Raw genomic sequence first — 18395 nt, 5'->3', positions numbered from 1 at the left:
TCTTTTCAGTTTGGGGCAGACTTCAAGATGTTTTTAGGCTGAACAAAAAGAGCCAGCAAGAAAGCGAGAAGGGAAAGATTTTGAAGTAAGATGGGATACCTGATCCACATGCCCTGAAAGAGGCATGGGAGGGTGCAGGTACACAGAGGTGGTGGCTGTCATGGGGACAAGTGGGAAGGTTTTCTGAGAAGACTCAGATGCCTTTGGAGACAGGAGGGCAGGACCCTGAAGATGCCCAACTGGGATGAAGAGTGCTCTCACTTTTCTTTGTGTGCAATGGGCTTGTTTAGAGATTGAATCCAGACTTTGACCTTTCCCCCATCTTTATTTTAATATAGCCTCTAAAAAGGAAGCCCAGATCGCATTTGTGTGGTTGTACCCTGGAAAGTTCAAGGACAAAGCCTGATCGTTGGGTTTTCTTGTCCAGATGGATGGAGCCGCCCAGTACACAGTCATGGGTGTGGCTTTTATGGGCTGCAATCCAGAGGGTGCAGGTCACTTGGCAAACAGCACAGAGTCGCCAGATCCTGCAGAGTCCATGGGCAGCAGGGTGGAGGTGGGGAGCCCTGAGTTAGGCAGAGAGGACTTTGGGTCAGGTCCAGGTCCAGCACTTACAAGCTGGGCTTCACTGGTGTCCCCTGAGCCCACAACCTCATCTGCAGAGGGTGGGGCTGGCAGCTCGTCTCCTCCCTCCCCTGCCCACAGTCATTAAATGTGCTGGCTCCTCATAGGAAGTTAGTCGAATGGCGTCTTGTCCGCTCGGCCAGCCCTCCCTGGGGACCCTGACCCTGCTTGGTACCACCAGGAACAGGGTGCTGTTTTTCTTCACCATTACCCCTGGTCCCTCACTTCTGGCCTCTTTTCCCCTTTGTTTTGGGGAATGATGGCATGAGGCCCAGCTAGTAGGGCTGAGAGCCAAACCTTTCTCCTCTATTTATTCAGATCGTAGCTATGGATGCAGCAAAAAGCAAACAGAAGTTTGACTAGATATATGAGCTCAATATTCCACAACATTTAAAGCTGGTGTGTACTTACGTAGGAGGCATAAAACATAACATTATGTTAAAATGAATAATAGCTCCAACAGAAAAAGAAGTGCATTTTTAAGGAGCAGGTCTTAGCGGGATGTTCAGATGCTATGTTGGGCCAATTGACATTAGCTCCTCGTGCCTCCTTCCCAGCAGCCACATCATTGCTGTGTCACGGGTGCGAGTTTGGAAAGGGACGCGTTTCCTCTTAGGCCACCCTCTTTACCCAGCGTGGACTCTGATCTAAGGAGAGCTCTGTCCATGTCTCCTGGTGGCGTTGGGGGAGCCTGACGTTGGCAACACACAAGCGGCAGAATCGTTTGGTGCCATCAAAGCTGTCTCATTGGATCAGTCCTGCCCTCTGGACTCCACTTCGTCATCTCTAAAATGGGACTAATGATAGTTTTTCCCTCACGGGAATTCAGTGAGTTTATACCTGTGATGTGTTTAGGAAAGTGTCTGGTGCAGGGTTAGCACCCTTGTACTATCACACCTGCCCAGGTGGGACCAGTTAACCAGTAAACACGAAGTGCCCCGTGGGAAAGAAACCCCAAATGCGACTCTGCCCTCTGAGAATCAGTATCTAGTTGGAGAAAGTAAACGGACACTGTGGAAATAAACCCAGGACAAGCGCTTCCTGTCCGCGCGGATGCCCTGGAGGGCCGGCAGCTGCCGGGCGGGGCTCACTGTCAGCCTGCCCTGCCGGACCTCCTGGCAGCCAGAGCAGGGAGAAAGCAGAATCTGGTATTCATTGTGCGGTAGTTTCTAATTTCCTTCTGCTTTCGAGATCCTCTTCTAAGGGAGAACAATGCCCCGAACAATGAGGCTCAGGCTTCCTTGGCTGGCGCCCGCCCAGCTGCAGGGGAGGCCAGACACTTGGGCCAGGGCCCATGGCGTTTGATCCCATCCACTCTGAAACCCCTCTGACAGTGGGGTTTGGTGGCTAGTTTCAGCCCCAGCCTATCCAACAGGTCGTCCCCTAGTCTCCTTCGTGTTATTTTTAAGCTTTCTCTATTTGCCAAAGGAGGACAGTCGTTCATGTACCATCAGGGTTCCCGTGAGGCTGGGTGGTGGCGGGGGGGCCATAGAACACATAGAACTCCCTGTAGGACCTACAGCTGGAGCCCAGAGGTGGCTCCATGCCCGGGCAGGTCCAGTTTGCAGACTAGTGCCTGGGCCTCAGCAGATGACCCGGGGCTGACATTGCACAGCCAGAGCCTCCTAAGGCCAGCCGGGGGCAGAAGGCCCAGGGCTGGGTCCAAGGAATGGGGTGGGGTTTCCGCATTCCTTGTTGTCTTCATACTTGGCCTTTTATGTGTGGATTTCAGTACATTTATCAGCCTCTCTGGGTTCCTCTTTCATCACCAGGAAGCAGAGCGACTCCCAAAGTGAGGGACCCATGTGCAGAAAGGGACAGGAGAGGCGAAGGGGTATTTGACTATGATCTTCAAGTCTGCGGGTTTTACCAGGAAGATGCCGTGGAGGGGTGGCATGGGCAGGCGAGGTACACAGGCCCACACAGCCCTGAGAGGGCCACGGCAGGGCCAGCGTCTTCGAGATGGGATGAGCCTGGAGCAGGGTTTCCCATGCTTAGGTCACTCACGTGCCATCCTCACCATCTCTGCCACATCCACGTGCCATCCTTACTACTATTTGCTTAATAATTTTCTTTAAATAGATTTCTTTTTAAAACTTTACATTTAATTAAAAAGAAACCTTTACATCACTAGTGTAAATGAAACCCAGCATTTTTCTGACAGATGCTGAAATAAGTACGGAATTGTTAAAAGTACTCATCGTGTGCCGCTGAAATCGTCTTGAACACCACGCAGAGCTTTGTTTCAGCTCCTGGTGTAGGCCTTTGCACACGACGGGGCTCCCTGCGTGTCCGAGGGGGCGGTGGGGGCGAGCTTGATGTTGTCCAGGAGGAGGGTGATTGTGCCGACCTGTGATCCCAGCAAAGGTGCTCCAGCGATAACACTCCTGCGGCTTGACTCTGACATGGGACAATGAAGGTACCTCCTCGGAGGGCTTGCTGAGAATGAGCTGGGTTCCTATAGTATTTACAAGGTGTTTAGCATAGTGTCCAGCTTGTAGTAAGCACTCAGCAAATGTCAACACACATCATAACTTGGGTGAGTTTGGCCGAGGGCTCTCGGCTGCCCTGCGGGTCTCACCATCTGCCTGCGTGGAGACAGGGCCGGGACAGACACTGTCTCTCTGTGGGTCCCAGTTGCTCTCTGACTTCTCCACTGGGACAGGTGCGGCCAGGTGAGGCCAAGTGGCATGACTGTCATTTCCCCTCGTGATTATAGGATTAAACTAAGATGTGGTCACGGCATGAGTCATTATGAAATGTCCCCGTTGTAACTGGCAGCCATCTTTGCCCACCAGGGGCCCAGGAATGGGTTCCCAGGGACGGACACTTGTGCGCATACGCCAGGGGCTTGTCAGATCTGGGTCTGCTGCTCCCTCTCCCTGCCACTGGTGTTACTGGAATGGGATTCCTGGCTTGGAGGCAGAAAGGAGCTTGGGGATGGGATGCCATCCCAGATTCCCTGGTGGGACTGGAAATTCTGCCTCAGGCCCTGGAATTCTGACTTCCTGTTTGGCCTGGCACTTGCTCCCCCACAGTTTTGGCTCTGACACATCCTCTCCCTCCCCCTCTTAGGGTCATTTCCTTATCCGTAAAATGAGGGGGTTGTTCTAGATCATATCGAAGGCCCCTGTAAGCTTGAGAAAGCTATGATTCTACCTCCTGGCCACCCCCTCACTTTTCCCTCAGGCCTCTCAATTGGCAGTGAGCGGAGAGGGAGGAAGGAGCAGAGAGAAACATGTGGGCTGAGCAGGGTGGGGGCCCACAGTGACCAACTGTCCCGTCCAAAATGTCAGTGGTGCCCAGCTTGAGAAATGCTGTCGCAGGGAGGGAGAGATAGAAGAAAGGAGAGGTTTAAAAGGAAAATGCATAAATGCCCTACAAATAACAAATGGAGAGGCAAATGATAATGAACAGGAAAATATAGGGGGAGAACAAAACGCATGGGGAAAGGGCTTATGACGTTGAATAGAAAAAGCTGCCAGGATGGGGAGGAATATGTTTGCAAAGTGGTCATAGCTGGGGTAGGTCGAGTTTAAGCTGCTGACCTCAGAGTACAGACCAGAGTTGGGAGGGATCGGTGTCTTCCTCTCTCCTTCCTGGTTCACTTTGGAAGATGACAATCCCCCCCAGCCCCCACGCAGCTGCAGCCGCAGCCGCCGGGTTGGCAGTGGTACCTGTTGGTACCCAAGGCCACATGACAGCCTTGGGATAACAGTCTTGCTGATCCAAAGACTGAGGCAGTCGTTATCATATGAGCATTATCATGTGAGCCAGTCACGAATGTTTTTTCTATGAGATCTTTGCTTCTTATTGAAAGAGCAACAAATTCGTTGTCTCCAACTCTAGAGGAAGATACCACATAAAGCAAGACTAAAAGAAATAACCACAGAGAGAATGTCTTCATGACCTTAAGGAATGGGCAAAATTTTCTCAAACAGAACACAAAAAAGCACTAACCATAGAAGTAAAATCAATAAATTGGACTTCATCAAAATTAAAAGCCTTTCTTCACCAAAGGCAAGCCTCAGACTCAGAGAAGATATATTTCTGCAATACATAGACCTGACAAAGTATTTGTTTCCAGACTATACGAAGAACTACTGTAAGTCAATAAGAAAAAGAAAAATAACCCAATAAAAAATGGGCAAAGGATTTGAACAGACACTCACAAAGGAGGATATCCAGGTGGCCAAATACACTATGAAAAGATGTTTAACTTCATTAGTCATCAGGAAGATGCAAAGTAAAACCACAAGGAGATACCACTGCACACCCACCAGAATGGCTAAAATGAAAAGACTGACAATACTAAGTGTTGTTGAGGATGTGGAGCAACTGGAACTACCCTATGTTGCTGTGGGGAGTGTAGGAGTGGCCTATCAATTTGGGAACATTGTTTGGGGGATTCTATTTAATATTAAAATGAAAGATATGCCTACTTTACAACCTAGTAATTCGACTCCCAGGGATATATACCCAAGAGATATGAGTGTCTATGCTGACAATAAGATATGTACAAGAATGTTCAAAGCAGTTTCTCCAAACTTGAAACACTCCAAATTCCTATCAACAGAAGATTGGAGAAATAATTGTGGTACACTCAATACAATGGAGTACTATGCAATGATGGAAAGATTACACACTCTTTGATTCTATTAATATAAAGTTCAAGAAGAGGCAAAACTAATCTATAATGAGTCAAACCATGGTCATGTCTGGTGGGGATATGGATTGGAAGGTACATGAAGGAAACTTTTGAGGTGCTGAAAATATTCTATACCTGGACTGGGATGCTGGTGATATAAGTGCATATAGATGTAAAGGATTACCAATCATCCATTTAAGATGAGTGCACTTTATGTACTCTACTGAATGTATGTTATACTTCTATTTTAAAGAATGAAAAGAAATGCAGATTCTTATGTCCAAGGGAAGTAATAATAACTTATCGAGCACCTGATATGTGCCAGGTTGCTTTACACAGATTATTTCCCTTAACCCATCTGAACCACCTGTCAGCCAGATATTACTCTCATTTTACAGATGAAGAAACTGAGAGGTAAAATAGCTTGTCTGAGTGTCACAGCTGGTAAGTGTAGGAGTCAGGACTTGAATGCCACATTCTACACTGTCGTCACTTGACTTGGGGTCTTTTTTTTTTTTTGAGACAGAGTCTCACTCTGTTGCCCGGGCTAGAGTGCCATGGCGTCAGCCTCTCTCACAGCAACCTCAAACTCCTGGGCTCAAGTGATCCTCCTGCCTCAGCCTCCTGAGTAGCTGGGACTATAGGCATGCATCACCATGCCCGGCTAATTTTTTCAATATATATTTTTAGTTGTCCATGTAATTTCTTTCTATTTTTGGTAAAGACGGGGTCTCGCTCTTCCTCAGTCTGGTCTCGAACTCCTGAGCTCAAACAATCCACCCGCCTCGGCCTCCCAGAGTGCTAGGATTACAGGCGTGAGCCACCGCGCCCGGCCTCCCCCTACCTTCTTGAAAACAAAAACATGGACTGGGGGACCTCGCCCCTTTGTGCACCCTTTCCATGAATTTGTGGCCCTCAGGAAAGGAATCCGTGGCTTCCCACCCACCCTGTTCGCCCTACCCATCTGTGTGGGGAACTCTCTGGCAACAGAAGGGGGCACGCTACTGCAGGCAATATTGTGAGCCACCTTTGAACTCCAGCTCTTGAGCAGTTATTTAACTTCCCAAAGCCGTTGTTTCCTGGCCCGTGGAAAGGGACAGTGGTCCTTTCCTGAGAGTCTCATTGCGAGGTTTAAATGAGGTCACACAGGTGGAAGGGCCCAGCTCAGAGACAGGTTCATGGCAAGTGCCTAACAAAGGCTAGCGTGGAAATGTCAAAGCTTTCACTTTCTTTGTGCCTACGTCCTTCCAAGCCTCTTAAAGAGGCTTAGCTTGTCTCCGCTAAACAATTCAAAACACATGCAGGGGAAAAAAAACTTACGTGGATAATTTCTTCACAAGGTGTACGTGTACTGAAGGAATGGGGCAGGATCTGGGTGCTTCAGCGAGGGAAGGGCGTGGAGGTCACTGTGAACTAGAGTGGTCAGAAAGAGGGTTTTGTTTGGGTGGATCTTCAAAAATGGAGAGGATTTAGTCACAGAGAGAGGACCCGGAAGGTGGTTCTAAGTTGGGCAAGGGTGGGAGGTGATGGCTACAGAGGTGGGACCCGGAAATGGTGAGCAGGTCGATTCAGTTGGTGCCTGAGACTAGTAGGCACTAGTGGGAGTTAAAGTCGGAAAGGAGGGCTGGCGCCAGGGGCAGTCCCGCCAAGAAAGCTGCGCCTTTTCTATGAGACAAGTCGCTGAGCGTTCCTGAGTGCAGGGGGTGCATGATGAAGCCAGGGGCGTGCAGGCCCCCACGGGAGGCCAGTGAGAAGGGCAACGTGCAAGTGCAGGGGGAGTCAGGCGGGGGTGAGCTGGGCGTGGCACAGGGTGGAAGTGGTGGGCTGGGAAGGAAGGTGTGTGTAGGGATGGGAGATGGGGCAGGGGGAGGGACTCCTGAAGTCCCAAAGCCGATTGCTTTGGTTTATGAAGCACAAAGAGGAAAGGGAAGAGGGAAGGTCAGTTTGGAGATATGAGACACTTTCTTAATGGCGGAGGCTGGAGGTGGCAGATCTCTTCTTGGCGCCTCACCTTCATCTGTCATTTGGGTGTTCTCAGGAACACATTGTCCTCTCTGGTTTCAGACTCGAGCGGGGGGCACCCAAAGGACAGACACTGGCTTTATGCAAGCTTCCTTTCCACCCTTGCCGGACAGAAACCACACAGAGAGGCGCTTCAAGACCAAAACAGACCCAAGGGCAGGACAGTTTACAAACCCACCCTCCCAAAGGCAAGAGTTTGTTCAGATGCCCTACCAAGGGGTGGGGGCACCTCCTCTGAGCCCGTGCGAAGTTAACACATGGTCTCCTGATTTTATGGAGAGATGCAAATAGTGTTTTGAATAAAAAATCCTGTTGTTGTCTTACAGGGCCGTAGCGGTGGCCAGGAAGAAAACCACCCCCTCTGAAGGTTGTTTTGGTGACTTTTCTTTGGAGCATTGTTCTAAAAATGGGAAATTACATATTGCGGTGCCAAAGGAAACAAACACCTGCAGTTAAAGAAATACCTTCCGCGAAGTGGCTTTTCAGAGCACGCGTGGTTATAGCTCCGCCAGTTCTGGGCGGGAGACTGCGGTCGAAGCTCCGTTTGCTGCATTTCTTCACTTCCAAGGGGATGGGTGTGGGCTTGTGTTTGTAACTAGAAGGGCTTTGGCAACTATCGGGCTCAGGTGATTGTCCTTGTCATTCATCCAATAAACATTTATCAAGCATCTATTCTGTGTCAGCCTTGGCGGTTTTCACTCTGTTCCCTTCACTGCCATCATTAAAATAATCACTTGTTTGTCACTTTTAAAAAAACATTTCCAGAGCAAGTGCATGACTGCTGTCTGCACGTGACTGAGAACCTCAGCACGTTCTCTCCTTCCTCTCTTTTTTCCTTCCTTCTTTCTTCCTTCTCTCTCTCTCCCCTTTTTCTTTCTTTTCCACTAGCAGCTCAAAAGTAGGATCCTGCTAGTGTGATTCAGTGCATGATGCAGATGCACATTTGAATGGTTTATTTTCCTTTTGCTTACCTGGATTTTCTGATTTTACTACAATGAAAGGCAACATAACAAAAATGTGGGTCATGCCTTCATGGGGCTCACATTCTATAGAGGGAAACAGCTACAAGCAAACATGCCATGGGGAGAGAAATGCACACAGAGCCCAGGTGAGGTGCGTGGGAACCTGGTGAGAGCAAGGGCCCCGATCCTCAGGGCATGGGGGGCTGGGTAGGAGAGCAGGGAAGAAGAGCCTGCAAGCTGAGTCTGGAAGGAAGCTGAAGGTGGCCAGACTCAGCAAATAAAAATGCAGGAGGATACCTGCTTAAATTGTACTTTAGCTAAATAATGAATCATCTTTTATTGTAGATATGTCCTGAGCATTGCATGGGTCATGAAGGATGGAGTTTGGTTCTTTCAGGGGGCTTTGGGAGGCAGAGGTGCTTCAGCCAGTGAGAACCACTTGTGCAAAAGTGTGGAGGTGTGAACAACATGAATTTGTTGCCTATTTCAAATATTGTGCTAGCACTCTGGGAGGCCGAGGCAGGTGGATAGCTCGAGGTCAGGAGTTCAAGACCAGCCTGAGCAAGAGCGAGACCCCGTCTCTGTTAAAAACAGAAAGAAATTATCTGGCCAACTAAAAATATATATAGAAAAAATTAGCCGGGCATGGTGGTGCATGCTTGTAGTCCCAGCTACCTGGGAGGCTGAGGCAGTAGGATCACTTAAGCCTGGGAGTTTGAGGTTGCTGTGAGCTAGGCTGATGCCACAGCACTCACTCTAGCCTGGGCAACAGAGTGAGACTCTGTCTCAAAAAAAAAAAAAAAAAAAAAAAAAAAAAAACAGAAAAACAAAACAAAACAAAAAAACCAAATATTGTGTGTGCATCAGTGCAAACTGACCAGCCTAACTTGGCGAGCGGTCATATTTCCAAGCCTTGTCCACTGCTGCACCCCCAAAGCAAAGGGTGGGTGGGGAAACAGCAGGATTTGAGGCCAGAGAGGGAAGCAGGGCATCCAAGAGCCTCCTGTGCTGGGTGGGGAGTCTGAATTTTCTCTCACAGGAAACTGGGAGCAGGGAAGGATTTTAAACAAAGGCATGAAGTTGCTGTTTGATTTTTGGCAATCATGGGAAAGGGCTGAAACCCTAGAGACCATTTGGGAGGTAGACTAATGGCTCCCTGAAGATGTCCATGTCCTTATCCCTGTGTCAGGGGGAATGAAGGTTGCCCATCAGCTGACCTTGAGCTGGGGAGATTATCACGGATGATCTGGAAGGGCTCGATGTAGTCACAAGTATCCTTATACATGGAAGAGGGAGACAGAAGAGAAATATTTGAGGATGCTGTGCCGCTGGCTTTGCAGATGAAGAAGGGGCTGTGGGCCAAGGAATGAGGGTGGCCTCTAGAAACTGAAAAAACAAAGAAACAGGATTTCCCCCTAGATCCTCCAGAAACAGTGCAGCCTGCCAACCTTGAGTTTTAGCCCAGTGAGATCCATTTCAGACTTCCAGCCTCCAGAACTGTAAGATAATAAATTTGTGTTTTTTAAAGCCATTAAGTTTGTGGTAATTTATTATAGCAGCCATAAGAAACTAATTTAGAGGCTATCTGGCAATAGGACAGAGAGAAGGAGACTAATTCAGGGTAAATTGAGAAGACTCAGAGACTGGCTGGACATCCAAGGTCAGGAGGTCAGGAGACCCCACACCCTACAGCCCTTCCTCTGCCCTGATGCCCTGTTCCCTGTCCCATCTTTCCCAGGGAGCCCCTGACCACGTCTCTACCCTATCCAAGGGTGGGTCAGTACGTACTTCCGGTTCAGGGGCATCAGAGGGCGTTCTAAAGGAAGCTCTGTGGTTGTCTGCCTTGCAGTTACACAGGGTGGCTGGGTGCTACAGGCACATACCTTCAGATATTTTCCAAGTTAGCTAGATTTTTGTGATAGGCTGGGGATCCATTCACTCGATGGGTAATAAATCTGAGTTCCAAGCCCCTGGTTTATCAATTCCGAAGCTGGCAACCGTGCTTGCATAGCTGAATCTATTTTCAGATTTTTTTTTTTTTTTGCATGTACTGTAGTTTTGTAATTTGCTCATGGAAATATTTTGGGTGGCTAACTACTGATGATTCACCCTCACATTATTCCCATGTGCCTGCTGGTGTATTCTGAAAGCGCTTGGGAGGAACATCTCCTAATTACATGTTTCAGAATGCATTGTGTGGCTCCATCATCATCAATAAAGGTTTTCTTTATCATCTGTCTGAAACCATTTTGAGTGGCAATCACTCTAGGTGAATTACTACCCACAAATCCCTTGGCATTCACAAACAGCATGGCTTGCATCAGCTGTAAACTAGACATAATTTTAGACATAATTTTATCCACATCATGTTGGTAAAGTTGATGAGGGCTGGTTTTGCTTCCTCTTCCTGCCTTGTGAGTCATTTATAGATTTCTCTGCCAGGCTAACCTCGACTGTCTCAGGTGTAAAAGTGCAGCTTTTGTGTTGATCAATTAATCCAGGCTATGCATTGACACACAGGAGGACAGCCCTTGGAGTTTGCAATGTGATGGCAATGTTTGATAATTTCCATTACTCTTTAGCTTTCCTCCAGAGCAAAGTTCCTTTGGTTGTGAGTTTCAGGAGTAACAGATACTTTCAAAAACAATTTTTGCCTAGATTCACAGTTTTCTTGACAATCTGATCAAGCCATGTGGTCTTTCTCTCCCCTGGGCTCCTCAAAGATATGAATGTTAAAACCAGTATAGTGCTAAAAATACATTTTCTATTTTTCATTCTTTTTTTTTTTTTTAACCTTGTTGAGATACATTTAAGTTTTTTCCTCACACTGTTTGTACTTAATACCTCTCAAAGTAGGATGTGTCTATTCATCAGCTTCCCTGTATTTTAGAGTATGACATATTCACAGTGAAAATGGCTGGCTATATAATTAATATTTATATATACAGGGATGGACAAACTTTTTCTCCTCCTCTTCCTCTTTCTTCTTCAAATGTGAAAACCATCCTTAGGGTGGCTCATGCCTAAAATCCTAGCACTCTGGGAGGCCCAGGCGGGAGGATCACTTGAGGTCAGGAGTTCAAGACCAGCCTGAGGAGGAGCAACACCATTTCTACTAAAAATAGAAAAAAATTAGCTGGGCAAATAAAAAAATAGAAAAAATATTAGCCGGGCATGGTGGTGCATGCCTGTAGTCCCAGCTACTCGGGAGGCTGAGGCAGGAGGATCACTTGAGCCCAGGAGTTTGAGGTTGCTGTGAGCTATGATGACACCACTGCACTCTAGCTCAGGCTACAGAGCTGGACTCTGTCTCGGAAAAAACCCCAAAAGACCAAAAACAAACAACAACAACAATAACAAAGAAACATTCTTAGTTTGAAGTTTGTTCAAAAATAGGCCACAGCCTAGGCTTGGCCCACTGGCCATAGTTTTCGTGCCATTGCTATCCTATTAATATATGGTAACTATTGTGAGTAACCACATGCAGACAGAAAAGAACCCAATAAACATTCCTTCATTTCTCTGATTACCTTCTGCTTTCTGTCAACATGCACCACACAGATACGGGCTCTTTCTGTGGTTGCCATCAGTTTATCTTTGCATTCTACTCTTTTAAAGTGAACACACGTTTCTGTGTGTTGACATAGCTCGCATTCCTGTGGATCACCTACGGTGAGTCCTGCAGTTCCATCCCTAGCCCCCAGACTCACTGAACGTAGCTGTGCTTCCTCTCATCCTCAGTCACTGCACTGTGTCTGCCCTGGGTAAATATTTTCCCGGCTGTAAATAGGTAATTAAAATTCTGAACCTTTTATGGCCCTGGATCTTTATCCTTTTGAACAATAATCATCTAGGTGGATGGTCCACTGGAGGCAAAGGTATGTGGGTTAATGAGGACCTAGATGCAGAAGATCTGGTGCCTTAGCAGGGAAGGCGTGGGGGAGGCAGGAGGCCCCCATCGAGGCCCCACCCGCAGCAAAGAATCTCTTTTGAAATTGCCAATCCCCCTGCCCTGTTCTGGAATTTTTACAATCAAAGTCCCTCCTTTGTGGTGGACAATGAAGGGTGGGACATGGTGGCTTTACGTTCTGGGTGGACAAGTGTGTGTTTCGGGGCTAGGTAGACTTTTCTCCTTGGTATCACTTAGTTTATCACCTCTGGAGATTCCTGCATTGGGGGCCCACTACCTGTAGGACAGGGGTTGGGGCCTGGGCTCTGGAATCTGGGTTATGTTTGGAATAAACGAGAAATTGCGAAAACCCTGCCGGTGAGTAAGCAATCAATAAAGGTAATTAGGTCGTGATTCTGCCTTGGGACTTTAAAAACCTGGCAGGTGAAGGTCAAAGGTCGGCCCCGCCAGCTCCCCCCGGTCCTCCCCACCTTTGGGGCCATCGCAGGTTCCAGATTGTTGGCCTCGCCCTTGGAATCGTCTGGGAATGGAATTATTGCCAATTCTAAAAGGGCTGACGCATCATTGGCAGGGTTCAACCGGGAGGCAACATGGTTTCTGTGACTGCTCGTTTTTCTTCACTATTCTGACTTGAAAACCCAAATAAAAGAATCAGATTTTAAAAGTTATGCAGACGACACAGGATCCGCAGGAGGGAAGCTCGCCGCATCCTCTGCCCGCAGGGAGCCGGGCGTCCGGGTGCGGGGCCGCTCCGGGGCCCCGTGGCCGGCGCTGCCCCCTGGTGGCCGCGGCGTCCCGGGCGTTGGCGGGACCCAGCGCCGCCGCCCCCACCGGTGCCCGCGACCCTCTGCGCCGTCCGCTGGGATCCAGCTGCTGCGCATGCGGCGGCCGGCCGGGGCGGGGGCTGGGGCGTCTTTCGGGGTCTTTATGGCCACATCCGACGCATCTGTGAGATGAGTTCCTTTCTTTGCACATTTTGCTCTAGAGCGATTATCAAAACCAATCAGCAATACTTTTTGAGCAGCCCGTGCTGTGTGGCTTGTACCACGGCCCTGAGCTGGGAAGGGACTTAGCTCTTCCTAAAATCCCGGGGCAGAGGAGGTAGGGGTGTGGGGATTGAGCAGCGACAGGGGCAGTGGGACAGAGCGGGGAGGCGGAAACAAGCCCTGGCCCCTCCAGGAGTTGGAATTTTGTAAGAGGGCTGGGAAGCTTTGAAGGATGGCAGTGGGGGTGGGCGGTGGAAGGGGGCTTGCGTTTGATAAGAATTCCCTTGGCTGGTTAGGAGGCTACTGGGGCCCTGAAGGCCGAGGCGGGGGCTGTGGCCCGCGGACAGGGACAGAGCGGATAATTCTAGGAACCTTTTCGAGGTAGCCTCGGTTGGCTGGAGAAGAAGGGGTCAGGGCTGAGCCTCAGGTGTCTGGCCGGGGCAGCCCAGCAGGGAGGCTGGAGATAGAACCCAGGAGATTAGGGACAGACTGGGACGGGGGCCACTGGTCCTGTGGGACAAGGGGAGTTTGAGATGTTCAGTAGATGGTGGGACAGAAGAGGAGGAGGCTTGAGCTCCTTTTGGTGGTGGGAGCCTAGAGGACAAGAATTTTGGAAGAGTTCTGAGTTTTCCTCCGGGGGCCAAAGGTAGAGACCTCCCCACTCCAGCAGGTAGATAAAGAGGCGGGGGCACAACCGTGAGAGAGATACTTGTAGTTTATTGAAGAGAGAACGGCAGGGCTGCTGGGCGTGGAGTCCAGGAAGCGCAGGGCACAGGCAGTTGAGGAACTTTGGCTTCTAAATCCGATGGGCTTTGGATTCCTGAATGCTAATGACACGCCGACTTTTGGACTACTTTTTCCTAAAACAAACAAACAAAGAAACAAACAAAAAACCCAACACAATAGTGAATGAACCGCAAAGTTAAACAGACATGGATGACAATACACAGAAACTTGAACCTCAACTGAGAGGTACAATAAACTGTGGGAGGAACTAAGATTGTAAAAGAGCTTGGATTATTTCTCAAAAGCCTCTTAAAAAAAGGGAAGAGGAAATGCCTGGAAAGATCACTGTGCCTGCTTGCCCCAGGGACATTGGCATTGTGACTCTCCTCTCTGGATTAGAAACAGTCCGAAAATTAGGTGACATTGCAGCTTAGGGGCTGGGGCAGCCACTCTGACCAGTGTGAGTGAAGAATGCAGGTTACCGTGAATGTAACGATGCTAACTCTGGCCTTCTCGGGAAGGGCGTCCGCCAGCTTCTGCAACTCAATCCCTGCATCTCTCATGTCCTGATCGGGGCTGAAAATTTCCAGTACAGTCTCAAAACTGGGGTGTGTGTGCCTGAAGAGGGATTCGAGGATTTGTGGAAAGTTCGGGCAGACCTTTGTAGAAGCTGGAACACAGAAAAGAGAAAGCACACGTGTCCAGGTCCTGTTCAAGCCGGCCAGCCCTCTGGCTGGGCCTGCCCGGATGCAAACAGGCCCATCAGCAAGAGATAGCAGCCTTTCACGGTGGAGTGGGATGCGAGATCTGGTGGTGCTCTAAGCAGTTGACTGTTTGGCACCGTGTGGATACTTTCTAGGTTACAGCCAGCTTTTTGTGGCTTGCCTGAGTCTGCCTTGGACTTCCTGCATCGGGGTGGGGCAAGGTGCCATTTGTTCGTTCTGCTAGAGTTCTTGGCAGAGTGTGATGATAGAAGCTGCTGCTGTGATTTGGTTATGCAGCGTGGGGGCCGGGAAGAGGCCACTGAGGGTTTTGCTTCCTATCAGAAACTTGCCTCTCACCAGTGGTTAGTGATGGTCTGGGTCACATGTCCTTGGGGGCATGTGGCAAAGTCATGCTCTGGCAGGAAGAGGTACTTATACCAGCCCAGCATGGACCCCACCCCTGGCCTGTAAAAGGTGTACACACATGAGCGTTGGGCCCTGTAGCATGCTCGGCTCGCGAACAGACAAGCCTGTTGTCCCACTGTGTTCCCTGTAACCAAGTAATCCCCAAACTATGTTTCCTTCTCAATTTCCTGCAGCCTGGGAACTGGTCACCATTTCCTGTCCTCTGCTTGCTTCTATCTTCCCACTGAGTCTCACTCAACTCCCTAGTGCTTGAATTTTCCAGCTTGTGTGGAGATTTGGCTTCCCTGCTCTGACTCCAGGGCCCCACTAGAAGTAGCCACTTCAAGTCAGACCTCCAGAATTGAGATCCCTGCTATGCAACTTACTATGCCATCAAGCAAGTTACTTTACAGTTCTGTAGCTCAGTTTTCTCATGTGTAAAGTGGGAACAATATTGCTGCTTCACGGGGTTGTTGTAAGAATGGAAAGAGATAGTAGGAGATGTGACTACAGCAGTCCCCAACCTTTTTGGCACCAGGGTCCTGTTTCATGGAAGACAATTTTTCCACGGACTGGGGTAGATGTGGGGGGATAGTTTCAGGATGATTCAAGTGCATTACATGTAGTTTGCACTTTATTACTATTGTTATTACCTTACAATATATAATGAAATAATCATACAACTCACCATATTGCAGAATCAGTGGGGAGCCCTGAGCTTGTTTTCCTGCAACTAGATGGTCCCATTTGGGGGTGATGGGAGACAGTGATTTATTGTGGTCTCTGTACAGTCACACCTCTCTGCTAATATAATCTGTATTTGCAGCTGCTCCCCAGCACTAGCATCACCGCCTCAGCTCCACCCCAGATCATCAGGCATTAGATTCTCATAAGGAGTGCACAGCCTAGATCCCTCGCATGTGCAGTTTACAGTAGGGTTCGAACTCCTATGAGAATCTAATGCTGCCACTGATCTGGCAGGAGGCGTATCTCAGGCAGTGATGTGAGCGATGCGGAGCGGCTATAAACACAGACGAAGCTCTGCTCACTCACCTCCTGCCGTGCAGCCCAGCTCCTAACAGGCCACAGACTGGTACTGGTCCACGGCCCGGGGCTTGGGGACTACAGGGTGAAAGGGTTGAGAACAGTGTTTGGTACATTGCATTAAATAAGTTTTGGATATTATGGTTACACACACAAGTATACAAACACATCCCCAATCTACCCCTTAGCATATTTCACTCCTGTCTTGCTGAGTCACCCACCTCTATATACAGCACTGACCTCTTCTATATAATTAATATGTGTTCCAGTCCAAAATGATGTCATTTCCCCTGAAAAACAAATAAACCTCTCTGCAAAATAGTTGTTCCCCCTGCTTCTTGGTTTGAGTTTTCTAACCCCCGAGAGTAATAAAACTTATCTCCATGGGTATCATGAAACTTTCCAAGTGAATTAATTGGAGTTTGTTTATTAAAAAAAAAATAACAACAGCATGTTCAGATGACAGTGGAGGAAGCTGACGCAGAGTGAAAAACAGAGTTAGGTAACCACTCCTCAAAGACAGGGGGCTTGGAGGGAGGTGTGAATGATCCTTCCTTCCCTCCTTCTCTTGCTCCCTCTCTCTTTACCCTCACTCCTGTCCTCTTAGTGACAGCAGCAACTACTCAGAGACTCCTAACGCTTTTTGTGGAGGACAAAACTGTTTAGAAAACTCACTCTGGGTTGGCAGTTTCCCAAAGGGAAGATCCCTTTCTAGAATATCCGTCTCTGCCCAGAATGAGAGACCTTGCTTTGGGGTGGGTTTCTTTTGGGGACATGCGTCTCTGCAGCTCCCCTTCCAGCTCCTTTGGTTGGTAGCATGTGGTGGAGACTCCAAACCTAGAAGCTGCACTAAGGTCTCTTGGCGTCTGTCCAAGTTTGGGCTCGGCTCATTATTTCTATGTCATTCTTCGCTGGACGTACTCATCCACATGGGTTCTCCTCCAGCCCTCCACCCAGGCTATTCCATTCCCTGGGCTTCCGAGGTGGTTGTATATGGAAGATGGGGTCCTTTCTAGGTTTCCTCACGCCCTTGGGGCTCTTCCCAAGTTCCCAGAGTTCTCTCAGAGGGGCACAGCAGCTCACCCTTTCTTCTGAGCAGGACTGGGTGGTGTGGAGAGCTCCTGAGTCCAGTCTTGGGTACTCACCAGAGCTGCAGCAGAGAGCCAGTGTGACCAGGGTGAGGGTGACAGCAAGAAGCTTCATAGTAGGAGGCTGGGGAGGCCCTGGCCTGTCTTGGTCTGGTGGTCTGGTGTGAGACATGCCCAGCAAGGTGCCTTTTATGTGCTCCAGGCAGTGCCAGGAGGGAGGGCAGGGCAGGGGCTCCACTTGTGAGACTGCACTATTTACTTGGGCATCTGCTCAATGGAATAAGTAAATATTCTCTTTTCTTTTCTTTTCTTTCTTTTTTTTTTTTTGAGACAGTCTTACTCTGTTGCCCAGGCTAGAGTGCCATGGCGTCAGCCTAGCTCACAGCAACCTCAAATTCCTGGGCTCAAGCAATCCTCCTGCCTCAGCCTCCCGAGAAGCTGGGACTGCAGGCATGTGCCACCATGCCTGGCTAATTTTTTCTATATATATATTTTTAGTTGTCCATATAATTTCTTTCTATTTTTAGTAGAGATGAGGTCTTGCTCTTGCTCAGGCTGGTCTCGAACTCCTGAGCTCAAACGATCCACCGGCCTCGGCCTCCCAGAGTGCTAGGATTACAGGCGTGAGCCACCGTGCCTGGCCAATATTCTCTTTTCTCAACCCAGTTTCTGAACCCATTGAAACTGAGCCCACACAATGGGCCACTTTCGGGGAAGCCGAGAGTCCTGCATGGAGGCAGAGACCCGGCCCCTGTGTCTCTCTCTGAACCTGGGCCCTGGGGCAGTCCAGATCAGCAGGAGCAGCTGTGCTCACCTGGACCCATCGCCCCAGGAGAGACGCTCCCCTCCGAGGAAGACAGCTGGCCCTTAAGCCATGAAGGTCACATGGTTCAGAGCATCGCTGCGGTCAGACTTGGGGGAGACCCTGGATTGAAGCACGTTGACAAATCATTTCTGGAACACCCATCAGAAACCTGAGCCCCAAGTCAGGCTGCATAACACCTGCCCCAGGCTGGCTCTGTCCCCACCCAGAACTGCTCTCAGGTCCTGTCTCTCTGATGGCCAAATCGGTGGGCACCTTCAGTCCTTATCTCGCTCGACCTCTTAGTGGCCTGGACGCTGGTGACCGCTTCCCTCCTGACCTATTCTCTCTCCTGCGAGCCCATGGCTCAGTTCTTTCCTGTTTTCTTCTCGGACCATTCCTTCTTGTTCTCTTTCGATGTTTATTCTTTGCTGACTGTTCTGAAGTGTTGGTGGTTCCCAGGCTTTGGCATTA

At 49.2% G+C, this 18395-nt stretch overlaps 2 protein-coding genes across 2 annotated transcripts in view; one reads left to right on the top strand and one right to left on the bottom strand.

Annotated features, from left to right (window-relative positions):
• AHNAK (AHNAK nucleoprotein) overlaps positions 1 to 7966 on the top strand; it is an 83887-nt gene extending 75921 nt beyond the window's left edge. The window contains exon 6 of the mRNA XM_045555855.1: positions 7621 to 7966. Coding sequence (XP_045411811.1) covers positions 7621 to 7628 — 8 coding nt within the window. The 3' untranslated portion in view covers positions 7629 to 7966. The remainder of the gene's footprint in view (positions 1 to 7620) is intronic.
• A 5924-nt stretch (positions 7967 to 13890) lies between these two features.
• On the bottom strand, positions 13891 to 17305 carry SCGB1A1 (secretoglobin family 1A member 1). The gene is made up of 3 exons (XM_045555983.1): positions 17177 to 17305; positions 14361 to 14548; positions 13891 to 14012 (listed from the first exon to the last, which is right to left on the bottom strand). The coding sequence occupies exons 1-3, from the start codon at positions 17289 to 17291 to the stop codon at positions 13980 to 13982; spliced, it is 336 nt and encodes a 111-aa protein (XP_045411939.1). The 5' UTR covers positions 17292 to 17305; the 3' UTR covers positions 13891 to 13979.
• Between the last annotated feature and the right edge of the window lie 1090 nt (positions 17306 to 18395).

This window comes from Lemur catta, chromosome 7, assembly GCF_020740605.2.
Source record: "Lemur catta isolate mLemCat1 chromosome 7, mLemCat1.pri, whole genome shotgun sequence".
NCBI classification, from domain to species: Eukaryota; Metazoa; Chordata; class Mammalia; order Primates; family Lemuridae; genus Lemur; species Lemur catta.
This window is presented reverse-complemented; position numbering and strand designations above follow the sequence as displayed.